The 17,688-nt window shown below is 42.1% G+C and overlaps 1 protein-coding gene across 4 annotated transcripts in view; it reads left to right on the top strand.

Moving 5' to 3' along the window:
- LOC102224004 (semaphorin-4B) overlaps positions 1–17,688 on the top strand; it is a 101,641-nt gene that overhangs the window by 64,762 nt on the left and 19,191 nt on the right. For all 4 annotated transcript variants that reach the window (XM_023332684.1, XM_023332686.1, XM_023332685.1 and 1 more), the window contains exons 2-4: positions 1,318–1,759; positions 15,491–15,651; positions 16,509–16,571. In XM_023332684.1, coding sequence (XP_023188452.1) covers positions 1,639–1,759; positions 15,491–15,651; positions 16,509–16,571 — 345 coding nt within the window. In that variant the 5' untranslated portion in view covers positions 1,318–1,638. The remainder of the gene's footprint in view (positions 1–1,317; positions 1,760–15,490; positions 15,652–16,508; positions 16,572–17,688) is intronic.

Genomic DNA, 17,688 nt, shown 5'->3' with positions numbered 1-17,688 from the left:
AGACCAAATGCAGTCGAGTCTGAGACGAGATGGAGACCATCTAAAAATGGTCTCGAGACCAAGGTCTCGAGTACTGAAACACTGCTGAGCACAAACTATAAAGTCTTAAAAAATGCAGACATAAAAAAAAACTTAAATAAATAAGCCATGCTTAGCCTGGTGGGGGCACAAGTAAAGCCTGGTGGCCCACCAGGCTTACAATACACTGGAGGAAGCACTGATTAAATCTGATCAGAAGTTTGTTGTATATATCCTCATGTGTTAAGAGAAAGCAAAAGCAAAATTGGCATCAGGAAAAAGCTGGTCGGTGCATCTCTGCTTCAGATGATGACTAAAAGCAGTCAGTTCACCTGAATGTAGTCCCATATATGCGACACATTAGTCAACACTTCCGCACAATAATTCAGCGCAGTGAGGGACTTTTTTTTTTTTTTAATCTCAAATGCTAACGTGTCTCTGTACAGCTAGCTTTGCTAGCATCACGTCACCGGAGCAGCTTACCTTTCTTGGAGCTTCTTTTCTAAGTGACGAAAAAGGTCTCAGAGCGCCGCGCGCGAGTGAAAGGTGGGGAGAGTAACGGAAACACGTAATTGGTAAGTCACGTTATTGCTTGGATTTTAGTCGGTGCGTTTTGCATCCAGTGAAAACAAACATGGTAACAAATGAACTGGACAACATGCTGTAAGTTTAGTGATATTTCCACAGTCGCGGTCTTGACTGGTCTTGAAATAAAATCCCGAGTCCTCAGCGCCCGAGACAAGACCGAGACCAAATGCAGTCGAGTCTGAGACGAGATGGAGACCATCTAAAAATGGTCTCGAGACCAAGGTCTCGAGTACTGAAACACTGCTGAGCACAAACTATAAAGTCTTAAAAAATGCAGACATAAAAAAAAACTTAAATAAATAAGCCATGCTTAGCCTGGTGGGGGCACAAGTAAAGCCTGGTGGCCCACCAGGCTTACAATACACTGGAGGAAGCACTGATTAAATCTGATCAGAAGTTTGTTGTATATATCCTCATGTGTTAAGAGAAAGCAAAAGCAAAATTGGCATCAGGAAAAAGCTGGTCGGTGCATCTCTGCTTCAGATGATGACTAAAAGCAGTCAGTTCACCTGAATGTAAAGTTGAGTTAAAAATTTCACCACAAATTCAACTGCATCGTTTTTACTTAACTCCCACTCTGTCCAGCAACCTTTCTGCTTTTGTCTCCATCTACATTGTAGAAGGCTGGATTTAGAAGTTGGCTTGTGCAGCGTCCTACTAGAGCGTCTTGTCCTATCCAACATAAACGTTTCCTCTCCTTTCTCCCCACAGATCCAAAACGATTTTCACCAGACGGCCACTCGTGTGAGTTTATCACTGACCCCTCAGAAGGAGCTTTAAGTACAAGAAAACAAGCAGCCGTTGAGCCAGAAAGGATTCCTTTTCTCTGGGCGAACTCTGCGTGTGCGGACCTCTGAGAGCGCAAGAATCCAGTCAAGGACACTCTCACTCCCTCCTTCGCCTGCCTTTCTCAGCCTGCAGGAAGATGGGAGTGAAAACATAGCTGTGCAGATTCAAGAGGAGCTCTTAATGAATTCCAGGGAACCCTAAAAGCCAACTGAGCATTTGTCGGTGTGCAAGAACTCGGCGGCCATGTGCTCGGTCGCCGTGACCATCCGGCGTCTTTTGGCTGCCGCGCTGCTATTGGCTGGAGGCCTGGAGTCGGCGAGCGAAACTGAGGAGGACGTCACGCCACGCATCAGCTTTCCATACAGTGAGTAAATGCATCCACCTGCTACGCCGTTCGCTCAGTCGTCCTTGAGTTTGGACAGCTGTCCAGTAAAGCATAACGGTTTATTATTTCAAATTTGAGTTCTTATTGACAATAAAACATGAATTGGACAGTACAACCATTCGTATTCTCATAATAGGTGGAAAAGTCATTCATTTACACATTTTAATTGACACATTTTTCTGCTCCTTTTATGACTAATGTACAACGACTTCAGCGAATCTTAAATACAATTTAATTTCAGTCAGGTTGGGTTTTTAAGAAAATAATTTTAAATCAAAGTTACTGCAGTTCATTTAAATTTGGTGCATGCGTTTAGATCAAGTATTTAAACATGCCTGCTGGACAACGAACATCCACGATAAATGCTTATTTTTTTCAACAAATTCTTCCTTTTAAAATGTATTTTAACTCAATTTTTTATTGTATAATTCCAAAAAGAGACTTTTCCAAGTGAATCACTGACTATTTAAAAAAAAAAAAGCCATTCCTACTGATGTGTGTACTTTCTTACTATAACTGTTGTCATCCCAAAATGCCGGGGGTTTTTATATTTTACTGACAGCAAAAAAAACAAAGGGTGTTTTTTCATCAGTGGATTGTTGTTATGACAGAAACTCTAAATAAAAAGAGAAATAATTAGCTCTCTCTGCTTGTTTAAACACATCGACTTGAATAGTTAAAGTGCATGCGAGCTGGAAATGAAAATGTACGGCCATGTAAAACTGAAACAGCAGGAAGGGTTGGGATCTCAGGTTTAAACTGCGTTTGGTTTTGTTTGTTTTTTTTTTCAGTTTTCTAGATGTCGGGTCTGTAATATGGGTGCAAACAAGTCGACAGGTGTAGACTAAAGGTACAGTGGTCTGGGGGTGAGTTCAGCTAAGGTCCAGGTCTTCCCAAAATGAAAGCAATCAGGTTTGAGGCTGGCAGCAGGATTGATGGTGGATACAAGGCCTGGGGGGCCCATGCATGCCAACTCAAAAATCAACCAAGGAACAAACACCGCATGTTCATAAATACATGCAGGTGCAGGTTTTTTTTGTTCCCGCAGGGTTTTCATTAAACACGCTACTGTGCATAAGATCTGTTGCCTCTGTTTCATTTTGAGCTTTTATGGAAAGACTGGAGGGGAAAAAGAGCCTGGAAGCTTTTCTGCAGCTTCAGTTCATTGCTGAAGTGTTTACACACCTGACATTTTGATTCGTCTCCTCAGAACAACAAACTTCTATTTGTTTCTTTGAGATTCGTTGTGCTAAAACAACACAGTAGTGCTTATTTGTCATATTAAAGGAAAACAATGCATTATTAAACTTTGGATATGTAATAGCATTCAACGCAAATTTCCACTGCACATCGACATAAAAACACACAATAACTGTGCCAAAATTGAATGGTTAAGATTGATGCATGTTCTTATGTTGGCATGGTCTAGTCAAAGCCCATATCTAAATTTAATAGAGATGTGATGAGACCTGAAAATTGCTGTTCACAAATGCACTCTGTCCAATCTGACTGAGCTTGAGCCATTTCACAAAGAGAGAAGGGGATCATAACCCACTGAAAACCACAGACCATTTCACAACCATGTGCTTTGCCTTGGCCTGTGACCAAATGTGAAAAATGTAGGAACAGTATGCTACAGAGCGTGTGGTAAGTGTGAATAAATTAACACATGGTGTGGCAATTCTAATTTGTATGGCACTTAGTTCTGAGGAGACATGACTCAGTCAGCTCGCTGTAAGGCTCTGTACGTCCAAAAGACGCTTGGTTCTTCCTCTGTTTTCTCTCCAATTGTCCTTTTTTAGTAATACGCAGCCATCTGCTACCAAGGAACTTAACGTCGCCCACATCTAGCTGCTGATTTTAAATGGAAAGCCTTTTCGCAGCTGACTGCGTCATTAAATGCAATCGCTCTACATAACTATATATGAAGTGTGGATTAAGCTGTATAGCCTAACAGCAGGCTGCTGTGTTTTCAGCATTCGTTCAGCTGACAGCCTTTTGGTAATGGATTGATGCTTTGTGGGAGCTTTTGACAAACGGGAACGCTGTTCAGATGTGGCTGTCAAGGGAAATTGACTGTGTTTTTTTTTTTCCCAGGAAAGCCTTTCTTTACAAACTCTTTATTTGTGAAGCAGACAGTTGCTCATAAGCAACAGGTTGCTCCTTAAAATTGCCTCCTTTCTTTTCAACGTTTCTTTATTCTCGTGCTTTGAGACACTCCGGTCCAACAATAGCCTAACTATAGGCGCGACAGCTACACACCGGTTCGCTTCTCAGCCAACTGCGTGAGGCGTCGAATGTACCACCCTACTTGGCATCATCCACCATTAAGAGGAAACCATTCTCCTTCTTTAGCGTGAAGGGACTCCATTGATGAAACTGACTGGTTCCCAGCAAATCAGTATTTTTCCACTCCCCAAAGTTTCCCTTCCTCTGCATTAGTGATCCAAATTCCATTTGCTCTGACACAAAACACGTGTAAGGCAGCGTATTTTGATTATATCAGTATAAAATGTCTTTGGCACACATTGCACATTTTTCATAAGCAAAGTGTTTAGCTTTACTGCCTTGCTGAAAGTTTCTCCTACAAACCAGGATCTCTATTTTTGGTGTGTGCTGCCTGTAAGGACAAAGGGTCCCTGGATATTTTTCTGAGAGGGGATCCTTGCCCTTTTCCTAGAAAAGCATCCTTTTACTTAATTTTTTTCCTTCCCCCTCCATTCCTCTTTTCTTGCTCCTTCCTTCTCTCCTAATGAGCAGGCTAATCTCAGATGTGCAGTGAGTGAAAGGGTTTTGTGGCAGAAGGAGGGCTTGTCTGTTTTCCATTATGCCTTACAGGCTTCAGGGCAGTACATGGAGTATCAAGAGGCTTGAAGCAGTAAGTGTTGGTTAGGCAACCATGCAGTATGCATCCCTGTTGGTTGTCAGAAACCTCTTTGGCAGCTTGTCTTCCTACAAAGACGCTCGGAGAAAGCTTTTTTTTCTTTAAAGCTGCTTTTGCCTTGAGAAAATGGACATTGACAGATTATGCATTAAAACCAAATTATGATGCAGGAAAGCAGAATTTATAGGTTAATCAGGAGGAGTCTACCTTTGGCCTTTTAGGATAACACCTGGCAGAGCCCAGAGAGCCAATGCTCAATCATCAGGGCTCCTCACTGAAGGGCCCAGCATGGTCAGGCCAATGCTTCGAAAGCAGTTCTCATTGTCACAGTTGCATGACGAAAATGTCCGCCTCCTGTTGTACACCCCTTGTCACAACTCCTCCTTTTCACCTTCTCTGCATGCAAGACTATTGTTCGATTGGTCAGACATTCATGGCAGTCTTTGTTGGACCAAAACACTGAACTCCTCAGCTCGGTTCTGGTCCGATGCAGCAGGCAAACGTCCCACAGACGATTTCATGGAAAATGACATTTTCCATGTTGTCCGTGTTCCAGTCATCATTTCCTCCTCCTTGAAAATTGTGAACTGTTAAGAGTCATTCCTCTTAGTCATGATCGCTGAAAACCCCATTGTGTATACTGCAGCAGGAGGGGTTTAGGAACTTGGCACAGTGTTTCCTCTGGACTTTGACAGTTGTGTGCGAAAACAAACGTCACACAACCACGTGACCTGGTGTCAACTATTTGAATTTGGCCCAATCATACTGGGCCCTTGATTCTTCCCAAATGAGGCATGGCTCTATAGGGTACTCTAGGTTCCCTTCTCCAGGTGAGCCACTATGGTTTATGTAATCCTGTGCTATCAATGACTTTGAATCACTCATTGTTTGATGATTCTGTCAGGACCTCAAGTCTTGACCAATACAGCCCCCAGAAAACCAGATGGGGTGATAATATGTTCCCCTTGGTCAGAGGCCAAGGTTCTCAATAGCAGACAGGTTGACTGCTTCCTCTGGGTTCAGGTTGAGTCTCTGCCTCAAGCAAAGGAATGCAAGTATGTTGGTGTGTTGTTTACAAGGAATGGCAGGATGGAACATTGTGGACATACTGGGGCTTTACTCCTCAATCTGAACACAAACTTCTCCATTTTCTGATCCATCTACATTCCAACTCTGGCCTACAGGACAGCAAATGAGACGCTTCTGCCTGTCATCAAGGCTCTGTCTTAGAGATGGGGTTCTTCCCACGGTCAACTGGAGAGAAAGCTTGGAGCAGACTGGCTGCTCCTCTGCGTCAAATGGAGGCAGCTCAGGTGGTTCAGGAAGCCTCTCGCGCCTCGTTTCCACCCACGCAGGAGCCACTTTTTAATTTTTTTCCATTGTAAAGCCAGCCCATACATCATTTCTGGCCTCTTCTGTTGCTGGTCAGCAGGACAATTAGGGTGGAGCTCACATAATGGTGTATTTATTGAGTGACAGAAATATGTCACCACTTGCGATAAGCACAACACATTCTAGCTCATCACGTTAAGACGCCACATTAGCTGTTTGGGTTCAACCCTGCCTTCCCAATGAGAGTAAAACCGAAGGGAAACGCACTCCTGAATACGCCAGACCATAAAATAGGGTAACGAACCGTGCCGTACCGTTCATTGTAAGTGAAACTTATTTTTCTGGTGAAAACCCAGGGTAGACCCAGAACTCTCTGAGGAGGTGGATGATGGCAAAGCGGTAGGTTCAACAGGTATGACCTGAAAACCAACATGAGCCAAAAATAACTTTGTTGTTTAAGTGTTTACTTTTAATTGAGGTCTTGGTAGGAGATGTACAGACTTTTCCTTCTAAAAGGAAGAATATTGGTCAGTTCTGCTATAACGACTTTCACATCGACGTCCTGTAGGAAACCAATGATGATTAGTGATGATTAATGGATGCCCAGTGTACACCATGTCCTTTCCAGTCTCTGCTAAGTTAATGTTTAGCAGATATTGTGCGCCCTCTCTCATGCATGCTAATCTTTTGACCTTGGCAATGTGTGGACCACAGTTCAGCAACCAACAGAGGAGGAGCTGAAAAAAATGTGGCGGGGGGGGTGTAGAGTTGGCTGGGGTCAGATAAAATACTCACGGGGTTTTAGACATGCTCCGATGCCCACCTAAATCCCAGCAGAGGACACGCCCACCGATCCTGAAAGAAAAGCAGCCTGTGGCTTCCAGCAGAGGTGGCACTCACAAGTGCCTGCACATGAAACCGCAACGGGTGCAACAATGGAGTGTAATTACAGCACATCAGCTCCGTTTGTTTCAGCCATTTTAATGACTTTGTTGCTTGCACGCTCCAGGGAATGTAAAGAAGCGCTCGGTCTGCACAGATTTCCATCAGCAGCCTTTTGATTTAAAGAAAATGGCAGGCGGCGAGAAGTCTTTGTGTTGCTGTTAATCGAGGAGGACAGAGAGGAATGTGAGGTTAGAGTGTCATCGGGTGATTTTTGTACTGCAGCGATGAAGAGTCCAAGAAAAATGTGGTTTGTTTTCCACCCATTTAAAGATTTCTTTTCTTTTGTTTGATATGGGTGGGATGGTGCTGGGTGTTCATCACCCTGGTTGCTACAGTCTCTCTAACAGATGTGCTCTGTCAGACTTGTTGCATTCATGTGGATGTCGAGCAGGATGTTTGCTTTTTTTCTACCTTCCTCAACATTAAAACTGAAAAGAATATGCTCCATTTATCCCAGAGTGAAGCATGTTTTTGTCTGACAGGCCATTTATGATCTTGCCGATGTCGTACACAATCAGTTTATGCCAGGTTCAAAATCAACTCTGCTGTGTAGGTAAATCCTAGAACATGCTGATCCCATGTATCCTTCAGCTGCTATAGATATGTGCACTATGTATGGTAAAAATAAATAAATAAAATCAAACTGTATATGGAAATGAGCTCCCCAATTTCTGTATTTTGTCAGCAAGGCCAGAATGAAGAAGCCTTTCTTTGAGCTGGTCGTATGCAGCAACAAGTGGGGGAGGGGCAGTACTGCATTACTTTGAGTACTCTAGTTATGACACAATTTCTTGGGCACATTTTCGACCACTTTTTTTTCCCCCACTCAACTTTCCATGAATTCTGGGATGCAGCTCTTTGTGAACTGACTTCTCTATTAAGAAACTTACATTTTCCACTCAGGGTGTGAACTCAGCAGTTTTCACCATGGTTGTTTAGGCCATAACCTAACACATGTTTGGAAAGTCTTTAGGTTTTTTTATTTTTATATTTCAAATAAAAATTTTTAGTTAAACATTCACATTTTCAGAGATATTAGGTTTAGGGTTTTGTCAGCAATAATGATGAATTAAAATGTGCTAAAAGAAACTCTTGAATTGCATCGGCCTGACAAAATGTGCACAATTTTCATTAAATCACTTTAACAAATTAAGTTTCAGCAATGAGCTGAAAAGACACACTGGCCTTTACAGTCCGGTGCATTACAATTTGTACATTTGACACCATTTTTAAGATTTAAATCTCTATTTTATCAGGATAAAAGTGCACTGAGATTAAAAACCTCTTTTTCAAGGGAGTTCTGGCCAGGAGGCAGCAACAAATACAATACAAAAAATGATTCACAGTTAGTAGAAAAGGTCAAGCCATAAAAAAACAGGTACGTGTCAGAATCCACCTCAAAAACTTTGTTTAGATTTTAAAGCACTAAGCGAGATGAATTCAGTCAGTCATAGTGATATAATCAATCAATCAGTTTTATTTATGAAGCACCCGTCATACTAAAAGCAGCTCAAAGAGCCATGCAATGTTTCACATAACGGTGTGTTCGAGTACAAGTATGTTTATGCGCTAGAAGAAACTTAACATTTGATTTGAGTCACATCTGGAAGGGCAGCACCAGGCTTCTCATGCGTCCCTCATTAAAACTTTCTAGATCCTGTTCCAGGACGTTAACACGCTCCACATGCCTCGTTCTGATGAACATGCGTGCAGAAACGGCCTGTAGCTGTTCTTTCTGGGCTTGCCTGAGAATACTGGAGATGTATCCAAAAGACCCCATTAAAGGGGCAATTTTTCTTTAAAGTGGCAGCAACTGGCCTTCCTTTTGCTGCCATAATCCACAAATGCGTTGACTAATCCAATGATCCTTCACTCTTTTGGGTCCTCATAGCTTCATGACCACAGGAATTAAATGTAGCGGGGAAAGGGCAAGAGTTAAAGCAGCCATTTAGCTAAAGCTGCGTGTAAGACGAGGTAAACCGTCAGCAAAGAGTATAAATCCATATGTTGGGACACTTCTCCTCAGTCAACGCTGTGGGTGAGTGGAGAGATGGAGCAACTTCAGGCTGCTCTTCTCATCAAGAGCCTCTCCAGGGACTTCACATACAGATGGAAACATGGCAGAGGACTGTGTTTGGATGAGGTGGCACCACTTCAAAGACCTTTAACATGCCAGTCCAAAAGTGAGAGGCTCTTTACAAACTGGAAGCCAAAAAATCGACAAGTGGGCATTGACTTGTAAAAGTACAACGAGGGGAGTCCATGGCTGCAGAGAAACCGTCTGTAACGACGTTTAAGCCAGCTGGGTTTTTGGTAGCACCCAGACGTATGGCTTTATTTCCCTGCTCTGAAACACTTGGCTGAGCTGTAGAAATACTATAATGTAAGTCATTAAGCACAAATCTCAAGTGTCCTCAGTCATGCTAATGGAATTTTTTCTCTGTAGATGTTGCTGGTAAAACAATCAATTTGTGCTAGACATACTTCCTCAATTGTTGAATATCTTTTAGGATGCATTATTTATTCATTGAGTCTTTAAGTATTGTCTTGTGATTCTGTCTCTGCACACACTCTGTCCTTGTTGTTGTGGACATTTTGGGCGGGGTGGTGTGACAGGGATTTTCTGGTACTGACTCTGGCAGGTGATCCATTTCCTTAACAGAAACATGCTTAGCTGCCGCGCTAAGCATGGCGGCCTTCCTGCGCAGTGTGAGTCAGTCGCACTGGGGAGGGGAGGAGTTGGACTAATGGCGTTTGCAATGACCGGACAAAATAAAAGCTAGTCATAAACCATTTGCTACACTTACAAAATAAAGGAAAAAAAAAACTTTATTTGAAACATTCAAATGAATACTGGCAGCTTTTTCCATCAAGGAAATAACTTCATAGCTGGAGTGGAGTCCAGTCAGGGCAATAGTTGGTCGTTTAGTGTGCTAAATACATGCATATAATTGTCAAAGACCACCAGTGAGGGTGTTCTTGTCCCACCATTATCACAATCCAAGTTGGCATCTTGGTGCCAGGTCTAAACAGCTTCTATGTGGCGTCATATCAGATTTTTGGGGGGTTTTTTTGGACATTTATCTAATCGTATGTTCATCACCAGTTGCCTTCTTCCGAAGTCTCCTTTTAGCAAACATTGCATTCTTCAATTGGTCCTATTCAGTCCAGTTGACACAGTGTGTTCTTGGCTTCGCAAAGGATGGAACAGTTGGTGCCTCCTGTAATAACTGTAAGGCAGGACTTTCGTTGAGGTAAACAAACCTTTCAGGACAATATTTACCAGCCCCCGTGAAAAGATTTGACAAAAGTAAAGAGTCTGAGGAGTTTCCCGACACACAACAAGCGCAGACGTGTTTGTTATGCGTTGCTAGTGAGAAAATTATACCATCTATCCGTCTTTGTGTCTTTAGGGTCGCCATATTTGTTTAAACAGCTCACCCAAGACAACACAGAGTGACTCTCTGTCTCACCAATGTTGCATCAAGGCTTTTGTAAGCTTTCAGGTGCAGTGTCGCGTGGGTGCATGCCGTCTCACGGCGCATGAGTGAGACCTGAAAGCCTTTAATTACAGAATACCACACCACATGCAGGATGTGTCTTCGCCTTGTTTTGATGCACTGACTTCATGCTCACTTTAGGCTTTAGGTCTCTTAGCCATAACATTTTCATCAAACACCTACTTCATGGTTTTGTTTTTTTTTTCCAGTGGTTGCCTTGATGGGGTTTCTACCCTTGTTGCCCTTTGGCACCATTAACACATTTCTCTGAAATATAATCCTGTTAGGAATCACTGGACACAGCTCGCCCTTGGCCTCTGCTTATTATCTTCAAGGTGCATGTGTCTCTTTGTTATGGCTGGCATAAGTTCACACGCTATCGCATATAAACAGAATGGAAGCAAACTTACATTTTTTCATATTGCAAGCGTCAACATATTTTATTAGCTTTTAAAACGAACATAGTTGTGGATTATTGTAAAGTGGAAGGAGTTTAATGCAAAGTTTTTACTCATTTCTTTGCTTATTAACAAGAAGAAAATTCCAGCGATCATTAGTGTTCAGCCTCCTAGAGTCAGTAACTTGACTTTGGCTGCACACAGAACCAGATTTTATTGTTGTCATACAAAAAGCACAACAAAATTTGTTTCAGCACAGCCCATCCAAAAAAAAAAAAAAAAAAAAAAAACAGACATGGGTAGACGGGTTCCTGAGGCTGCAGCCCTGGGAAGCGCTCCCATTTCCTTAAAGAAAAAGCGTCCGCCTTCAGAGAGCAGGAACATCTTTGTCCATCTGATTGATTTTTTGTTTTGTTTTGTTTTTGGGTTTTTTTTTAACCCATGTTCTTTGTAAAGTAGCTTAAGCTCTTTCAGACGAAATGGAGACAGTCCTTCCCAACATTTAGTTTTTGCAGCCTCCTACACGTTTTTTTCCAGGATTTATTTCCATCAATCACACCATCAAGTCTGACCATAGATCAAAGTACAGCAATTTGACTGATTTAGCTCTTCTTTTTTTTTAAGGATCTGTTAGATCTCATCTATGGGTGTCAGACTCACTGGGGCCTAGCACAAAATATACAGAAGACACCATGTATCATTTTTCTTCCTTTTCACTTAAATCATGATAAAATAAATACAAAACTGACTTGCTTTATGCCGACTTGTTCCCTTTTGGCATTCTGTTTTTATCTAAGTCAAAAGGAATGAAAATGCACACCTAAAACAGTTCTGCTTCTTTGTATCGTTTGCCAGTACGCCCTTGGTGTCCTAAAGTAACTGGATTCATACTATGACTGGTCTCTCTCCCCGTTTCCTGCACTCCCCAACAAATGATAACAATGACTTGATGGCCTTGATGTTTGCTTTTTTCGTCAGTGCGGTTGTCAAATCATGTCAGACTGAGCCTGTGTAGGCCATTGTAGCCTTGGATCGCAGATTAGCAATTCTAGTTGTTGGGTTTTTTTTTTTTTGGGGGGGGGGGGGGTGTATATTTTCTGTCTTCCCATCTGAAGGGGTTGCGTTCTGGTTTTGTTTTTCACAGCCTGGCTCGAAGTGAACCTTTTTGCCCTTGTTACCCAGTTGCCTTGTGACTCAGCTCACTCTGCTCTAGTAAATCTGGGGCATGTTTACACTCGGCCCTTAGAGTCCTGGCAAGAGTAACACCTACCATGCTGCCAAGCCATCACCCCGCCTTTTATATGCTGTTAAACTCTGGAGAAGGAGGAGGGGGGAAGTTGATCCTGCTCCCTTTTTTTTATTTTTTATTTTATCCTCACTCTGCCATGTGCTTGCATGAATTTCTCTGCAGACTGGCACTCTTTTATGCGATGTCGGTTTACCTTTACGTTGACACTCTGAGAGGCTTAGAGATAAAGTGGGCAAACGCAACGGGTCAGATCATCTCCCAAACCAAACCTCTGGAGTGTTTCTGGTCTACAGCGTATCGGGGTTTTGTAACCTTGAAATTTTATCCCAAATTTCTTCAACTAATTTGACGCTCGCATTGTAATTCGTAGGAGTGGTGGTGCCTGTCGGTTTACTACATAAAAACAGACCATAAGGCAGCTGTATTGATAATCCCTGGCAGAAACTGAGAGCCTGACCTGCTCAGCTGAGTAAACCACTGGGTGGTGAATGGAAATCGAGTTTGAGTGTGAAGCTGCTTATATCCGTAGATGCTACATTGAGGTACTCCACTGCATCATAGCGTGGAAAAAACTCACAAAATAACTTCTTGAAATGGCTGCATCTTGACATTTGTTACTGCCTGACATTCTGGGGTTTTTTTTTTCTCTTCTTGGATTCCTTTTTTGTCCGGTGTGCATACTCTGTTTTTCATAGGTCAAGCTCTCAGTCCAATCATCCCGGTTACCACAACTCCTTCAGACCCATCCACCCCCTGATAAATACCTTTTGTCTGCCCTCTGAGTAAAAGTTTCATGAGTTTGCTCTCCAGTGCTCGTTATTCCATTGTCTGTCTGAGAGACTGTCACCGTGATTTATGTCAGAGAGTTTTAATATGCCGAGGAGAGGCTGCCTTTGGGTTCCAGCGAATGTCCCAAACCCTTGGGAGCCTTGACAGTCGGGCCATGATATGTCCCCTTGTTGGGAGGAGAGATGGCCCTCCTTTGTTTGTCGAGTGTCCGCAAAGTCTTAGGATACGCATCTCTATGAGCATTTACGAACACTTTCATCAGGTTACCCTTACCTTTTTTCCTTTCTCCATGCAGAAAGACATGTGTCCTGAAGGACAAAAGAGAGTTGGGATTTTTTTTGTTTTTGTTTTTTTCCCCCTCTGTGCCTTGATTTTTAGTGGCGGGCCCCGGGTCCTGATTGACTCCAGATGTCACTGCGTTTTTAAAAGAGAATAAGGGTTTGTTGATGTGGAAAGGGCCCAGCGTTTTGAATCTGGACGAGATGCGGCTCGCGCAGCTGGCTTTCACTCCCACAAGGGGAAGGATGATCATCTGCCAAACTGCCTCGAGCGCGAGATGAACCATTTGTGAGCACGTTGAGAAGTTTACGTCGCGGGCTGTAAACATTTATTGCGGTTTTCTGCCTCTATTTGCATTACGGCCCAACGCACCACCTGGGGCGTTGAAGATAAACGTGGGGCTTGGTTCCTTTTTTTTTGTTTTGTTTTTGTTTTTTCTTTCTTGCCACCAGGATAGTTGAGATGTGAACTGGTTTTCTGGTTGTTCACTGGGAGTTTGGGGGTGGTGGGTGGGAGGATTGTAAGTGGCTTAATTGTGGCAGATATTAGCTTTTACAGCCCTGGCTAGAAGCTCGTAATCTTATGTGGATAAACTCGTGGGGTTTGTGACCACAACTTTTTTTTTTCTTTTTGGCACAGAGAGGCCATGGAGTGCGTTTCGAACGTTTGGAATAAGCAGGAAGAGACAAACATTTACAAAGACGGCCCTAAATTGCAAACAGTTTAGAAGTATGACAAACAATAGATGGAGAGATGGAGCGTCCTGCTCATTTAATGCCCGAATGACTAAAATCACCCAGTGCAACTCTTCGACAAAGAATTTTTTAGGACTCTTGTGACACCATGTTGGTCTTTTTATTTAGTCTTTTTGGAAAACCGCTCGCACGTTAAATGTGACGGATCGTAATTTAAAGGTAAACTGCTTCCTTTCAGCAAAACAGAAAACAAAAAGTGGTTCAGAAATGGAGCTGGAAATGTCACAGATGGTTAAAAGTGTGGAAGAAGAAAAAGATAGAAGTTGATTTACTTCTGAAATTCAGAATGTGGACTTTGAATTTATTGGCAGTGCTAGTAAAGATGTGTAAGATAACTTTATCTTTAATTGCAGTGACACTCGCAGAATAATTTAACAAAATCACTGGTTGCACCGATTGTCGGTGCCACTAACCATCTCTTAAAAATAAAGTTTACCAGAGTTTCTAGTAACTTATAATTGGTGGTTCCTAGTTGCCCGGGGTATGTTTATTACGCCACACAGGGACCCAGTTCTTTGAGCTGCTTATGATTGGTACTTATTCGGTTGCCGTGCGCTGTTGGCAGGATGGAGAGGGAGAGGAAAAAACAAAGAGGAGATCACTTTTGGAGAACGATTGTTAAAGATCATGATGTCACCAAGTCTCCATAACAACCATGTTTAATTTGTTGTCGTTTTTGTTTTTACTTTCTTTTTTTTTTTTTGGAGTGTGGGGACATTTTAAAATAATGTTTAAAAAAATTGTGGTAAATTTTTATTGCAGTTTTTTCAGGTGGTGTCAACTTTGGCAAACTACAAGGTTCTGTAAAAGCACTCAGAAAACAATACAGCGATGTACTAATATTATAAAATCTAAGTTGTACTTTTGAACACTTAAGTATTCTCAAAAGTAAGCACTTTGGTATTTTAACTTTGAGTTGTGACTGAGCAACTTTTAGTTGAGTGTGGTTTGGCCATCACTTTCAGTACTTTTACTCAAGTACTAGGGTTGAGTACTTTTGTCCAGAGTGGTCTTTTGCCCAGCAAGTCACCAAAACTCATTCATTAGTCAATCCTAAATTAGCTCAGGGCTAGAGACGTATACTGCCGTCTACGAGAACATACCAGCCTTAAATGGAAACAAAAGGAAACGTGCTTCCATGGACCTACAGTGAAACATGGTGCTCTGACTCTCTTGTGCTTCCTAGATGGAAAGACAAGTGATTTTATCAAAATGGAGCAACAAGCTCTACAAGTTTAAGGAGATTTAAGCAGTTTTCTCCCAGATGTCTCTCCATTCAGATTTGAGGTCATTTGATGGTTGTTGGTGGGTGGAACAGATGGGTATTATCCTGCAATAATGAGCACATGAGATTAAAACTCGTCAAAGGAAGGAAGCGGAAGGAAATTTTAATCCTTTATCCCCTCTGACGAACAATAAAACGGACAGCGTTCCAGTTCTGGTTGTACTCTGAGCATCAGGACATGTTCTGTACCCTTCTGTTACTTTTCCTTCTGCCCTTCTCTCTTATAATAATCTGCTGCCTCCTCCTGTGTGTGTGTGTGTGTTTGTGTGTGTGTCTGCTTTCTTCTCTGTCCAGATGCAAAGGAGAGATCGGCCAAGAGATTTTCAGTAGGTGGCGTCTTCAATTACACCTCTCTGCTGCTGAGCCAGGAGGACGACATGCTGTACGTCGGAGCCAGGGAGGCGCTGTTCGCCCTCAGCCTCTCGGATATCAGCAAGACCAAGCTGCAAAAGAACGTAAGAGTAAAGCAGCGAGCCAAACGGGTTAACAGTCAAAACTAGAAATTCCCCAATCAGGCTTTTCCTGGCCAATCAAGATTGGACTTTTTTTTTCTTCTCCTAATTGACTAAAACGATGGGCATTTATTACTCTAAAAGTTTTTTGTCTCTAGCTTGTACATCCCAGTCTCAGGCCGTCTGATTGGTCCATTTTTAGCAGTCTTTTAAAAAGTCTTAAATTAAAACTTTTTAAGGTTGCACAAGCACTTAATTTAAGACTAAAATTAAGACTTTTAAAGTCTTAGTTTAAGACTTAAAATGTCTTAATTTTAGATAAGTCATTTTAAGGCCTTATCTAAAATGAAGGCCTTTAAAATTAAAATAGTAAGTTGATCTTAACTATGTTAATAAGTGTCTTAAATTTTGTCATGACAGGACTATATAATCTTGTCATGACAAAAGTGCAAGCCACACTCAGTCATCACTGTTTTCTGTGACTCAAGTGTAACTCACTGCTAGCATACCCTAGCTGGCTAGCTAGCTAGTTCTTTTGCATTTATCAAGCTAAAATTTATGGCCAGTTGGCTGGACAAAGTTTGTACATTTAAAATATGTGAAGAAATGGGTCTTAAATCCCGTTCATAATAGTCTTAAATGGTCTTAAAAAGTCTTTAGGTTTGAGTTTGTGAAACCTGCACTCTCCATGTTTAGTCAAAACCTCCTACTTAAATTTATTTTTTTTAAGAAACTGCTGAATATGTGTCCTGCAGATGAGCCAAAGTTCAGTCCACTTGGTCCATCCATCTATTATCTCTGGTTACCTTTTATTTTATTTGACTGACTCAGCTTTTCCTCCCTTTTTTTCCCCATCTCAGCTGACGTGGGGAACTCCTGCCGGAAAAAGAGACGAGTGCAGCTTTAAAGGAAAGAACTTGGAGGTAAGAAAATCAGTCACAATGAACGCCTTCACCGTGTGTTCGGTCTCCCCTTGCGATCTGCTATTTGTTTCACATGTGAGGTAGTAACATGAGCAGAGAGCTGACAAACCTTTCCAGCAGATACAAACAGATTCATCAAGTCTGCAGGCTCCCCGGGGGAACGGCTTCTTCTTCAGTCTGTGTGTTAGCTTGTTGTCATGCCAGCTGTTGTGTCCCTGGGTGAGAAGCCTCTGTAATCCTCCTGCTGCAGTGCACAGCTCTGTCTGTATTACACAAAGCTCTGCAGGCAAACTGCTCTGTATAGCAGACAGGTTTTCCCAACAGCGTTTGAGGAACGGTTTCTGTCAAACGGTCTGTGGAAGCACCGACTCGGATAGAGAAAGTCTGCAGAAGTGCAGGATTTAAGTCTTCTGGGTTTGGGTTTGCGTGGAAAGTTATTAGCATTTTTTCTGTCCATTCATCATTCATTCTTTGTTCAGACTGTCTGATGGTACATTGTCCGGATGTCCGTTTATCCATCCATCCATGTAGTGTCCATCCGTCTAATTTCCATCTATCACTTTTTTATCCACTGATTGATTGATGATTGATCACGCGCTTTTTATTCCATCTTTGTCCATCCGTCTACTCCTCCACCCATTACCTGTCTATCTATCAGATGTTTTTATCCATCCAGGCCTTTTCCACCAATCTATCCCTCTATTTATATCATCATCCCTCTTTTTTCATCTATCCCTTGTTTTATCCATACATCCATTCCTCTTTTATCCATTTGTTCATGCTTGTATCCCTCTTCTTTATGCATTCATCCATTCCTCTATTTTTGTCCATACATGCATCCATTTTTCACTCATTTGTTCATCATCCCTCTTTTTTATCTATCTGTCCATTCATCCATCCATCACTCTTTTCTTTTTCATCCACCCACCATTAAACTGTTCAGTATCTATTTGTTGGAGTTTTTTCTTATCTATAAATCATCTGTCCTTTCATTTATTATCTGTCCATTCATCCCTCCTTCCTTCCCTGCCTCTTCATACCGGCTTGCAGTTTTTGCGGGTTCCATGTTTAAAGCTTGTTTGCTGTACAAATGCATTTAAAAATCAGACTGAGGACT

This window comes from Xiphophorus maculatus, chromosome 4 (assembly GCF_002775205.1).
Source record: "Xiphophorus maculatus strain JP 163 A chromosome 4, X_maculatus-5.0-male, whole genome shotgun sequence".
NCBI lineage: Eukaryota > Metazoa > Chordata > Actinopteri > Cyprinodontiformes > Poeciliidae > Xiphophorus > Xiphophorus maculatus.
The sequence above is the reverse complement of the archived record's forward strand: the minus strand, read 5'-3'. Positions and strand labels throughout refer to the sequence as shown.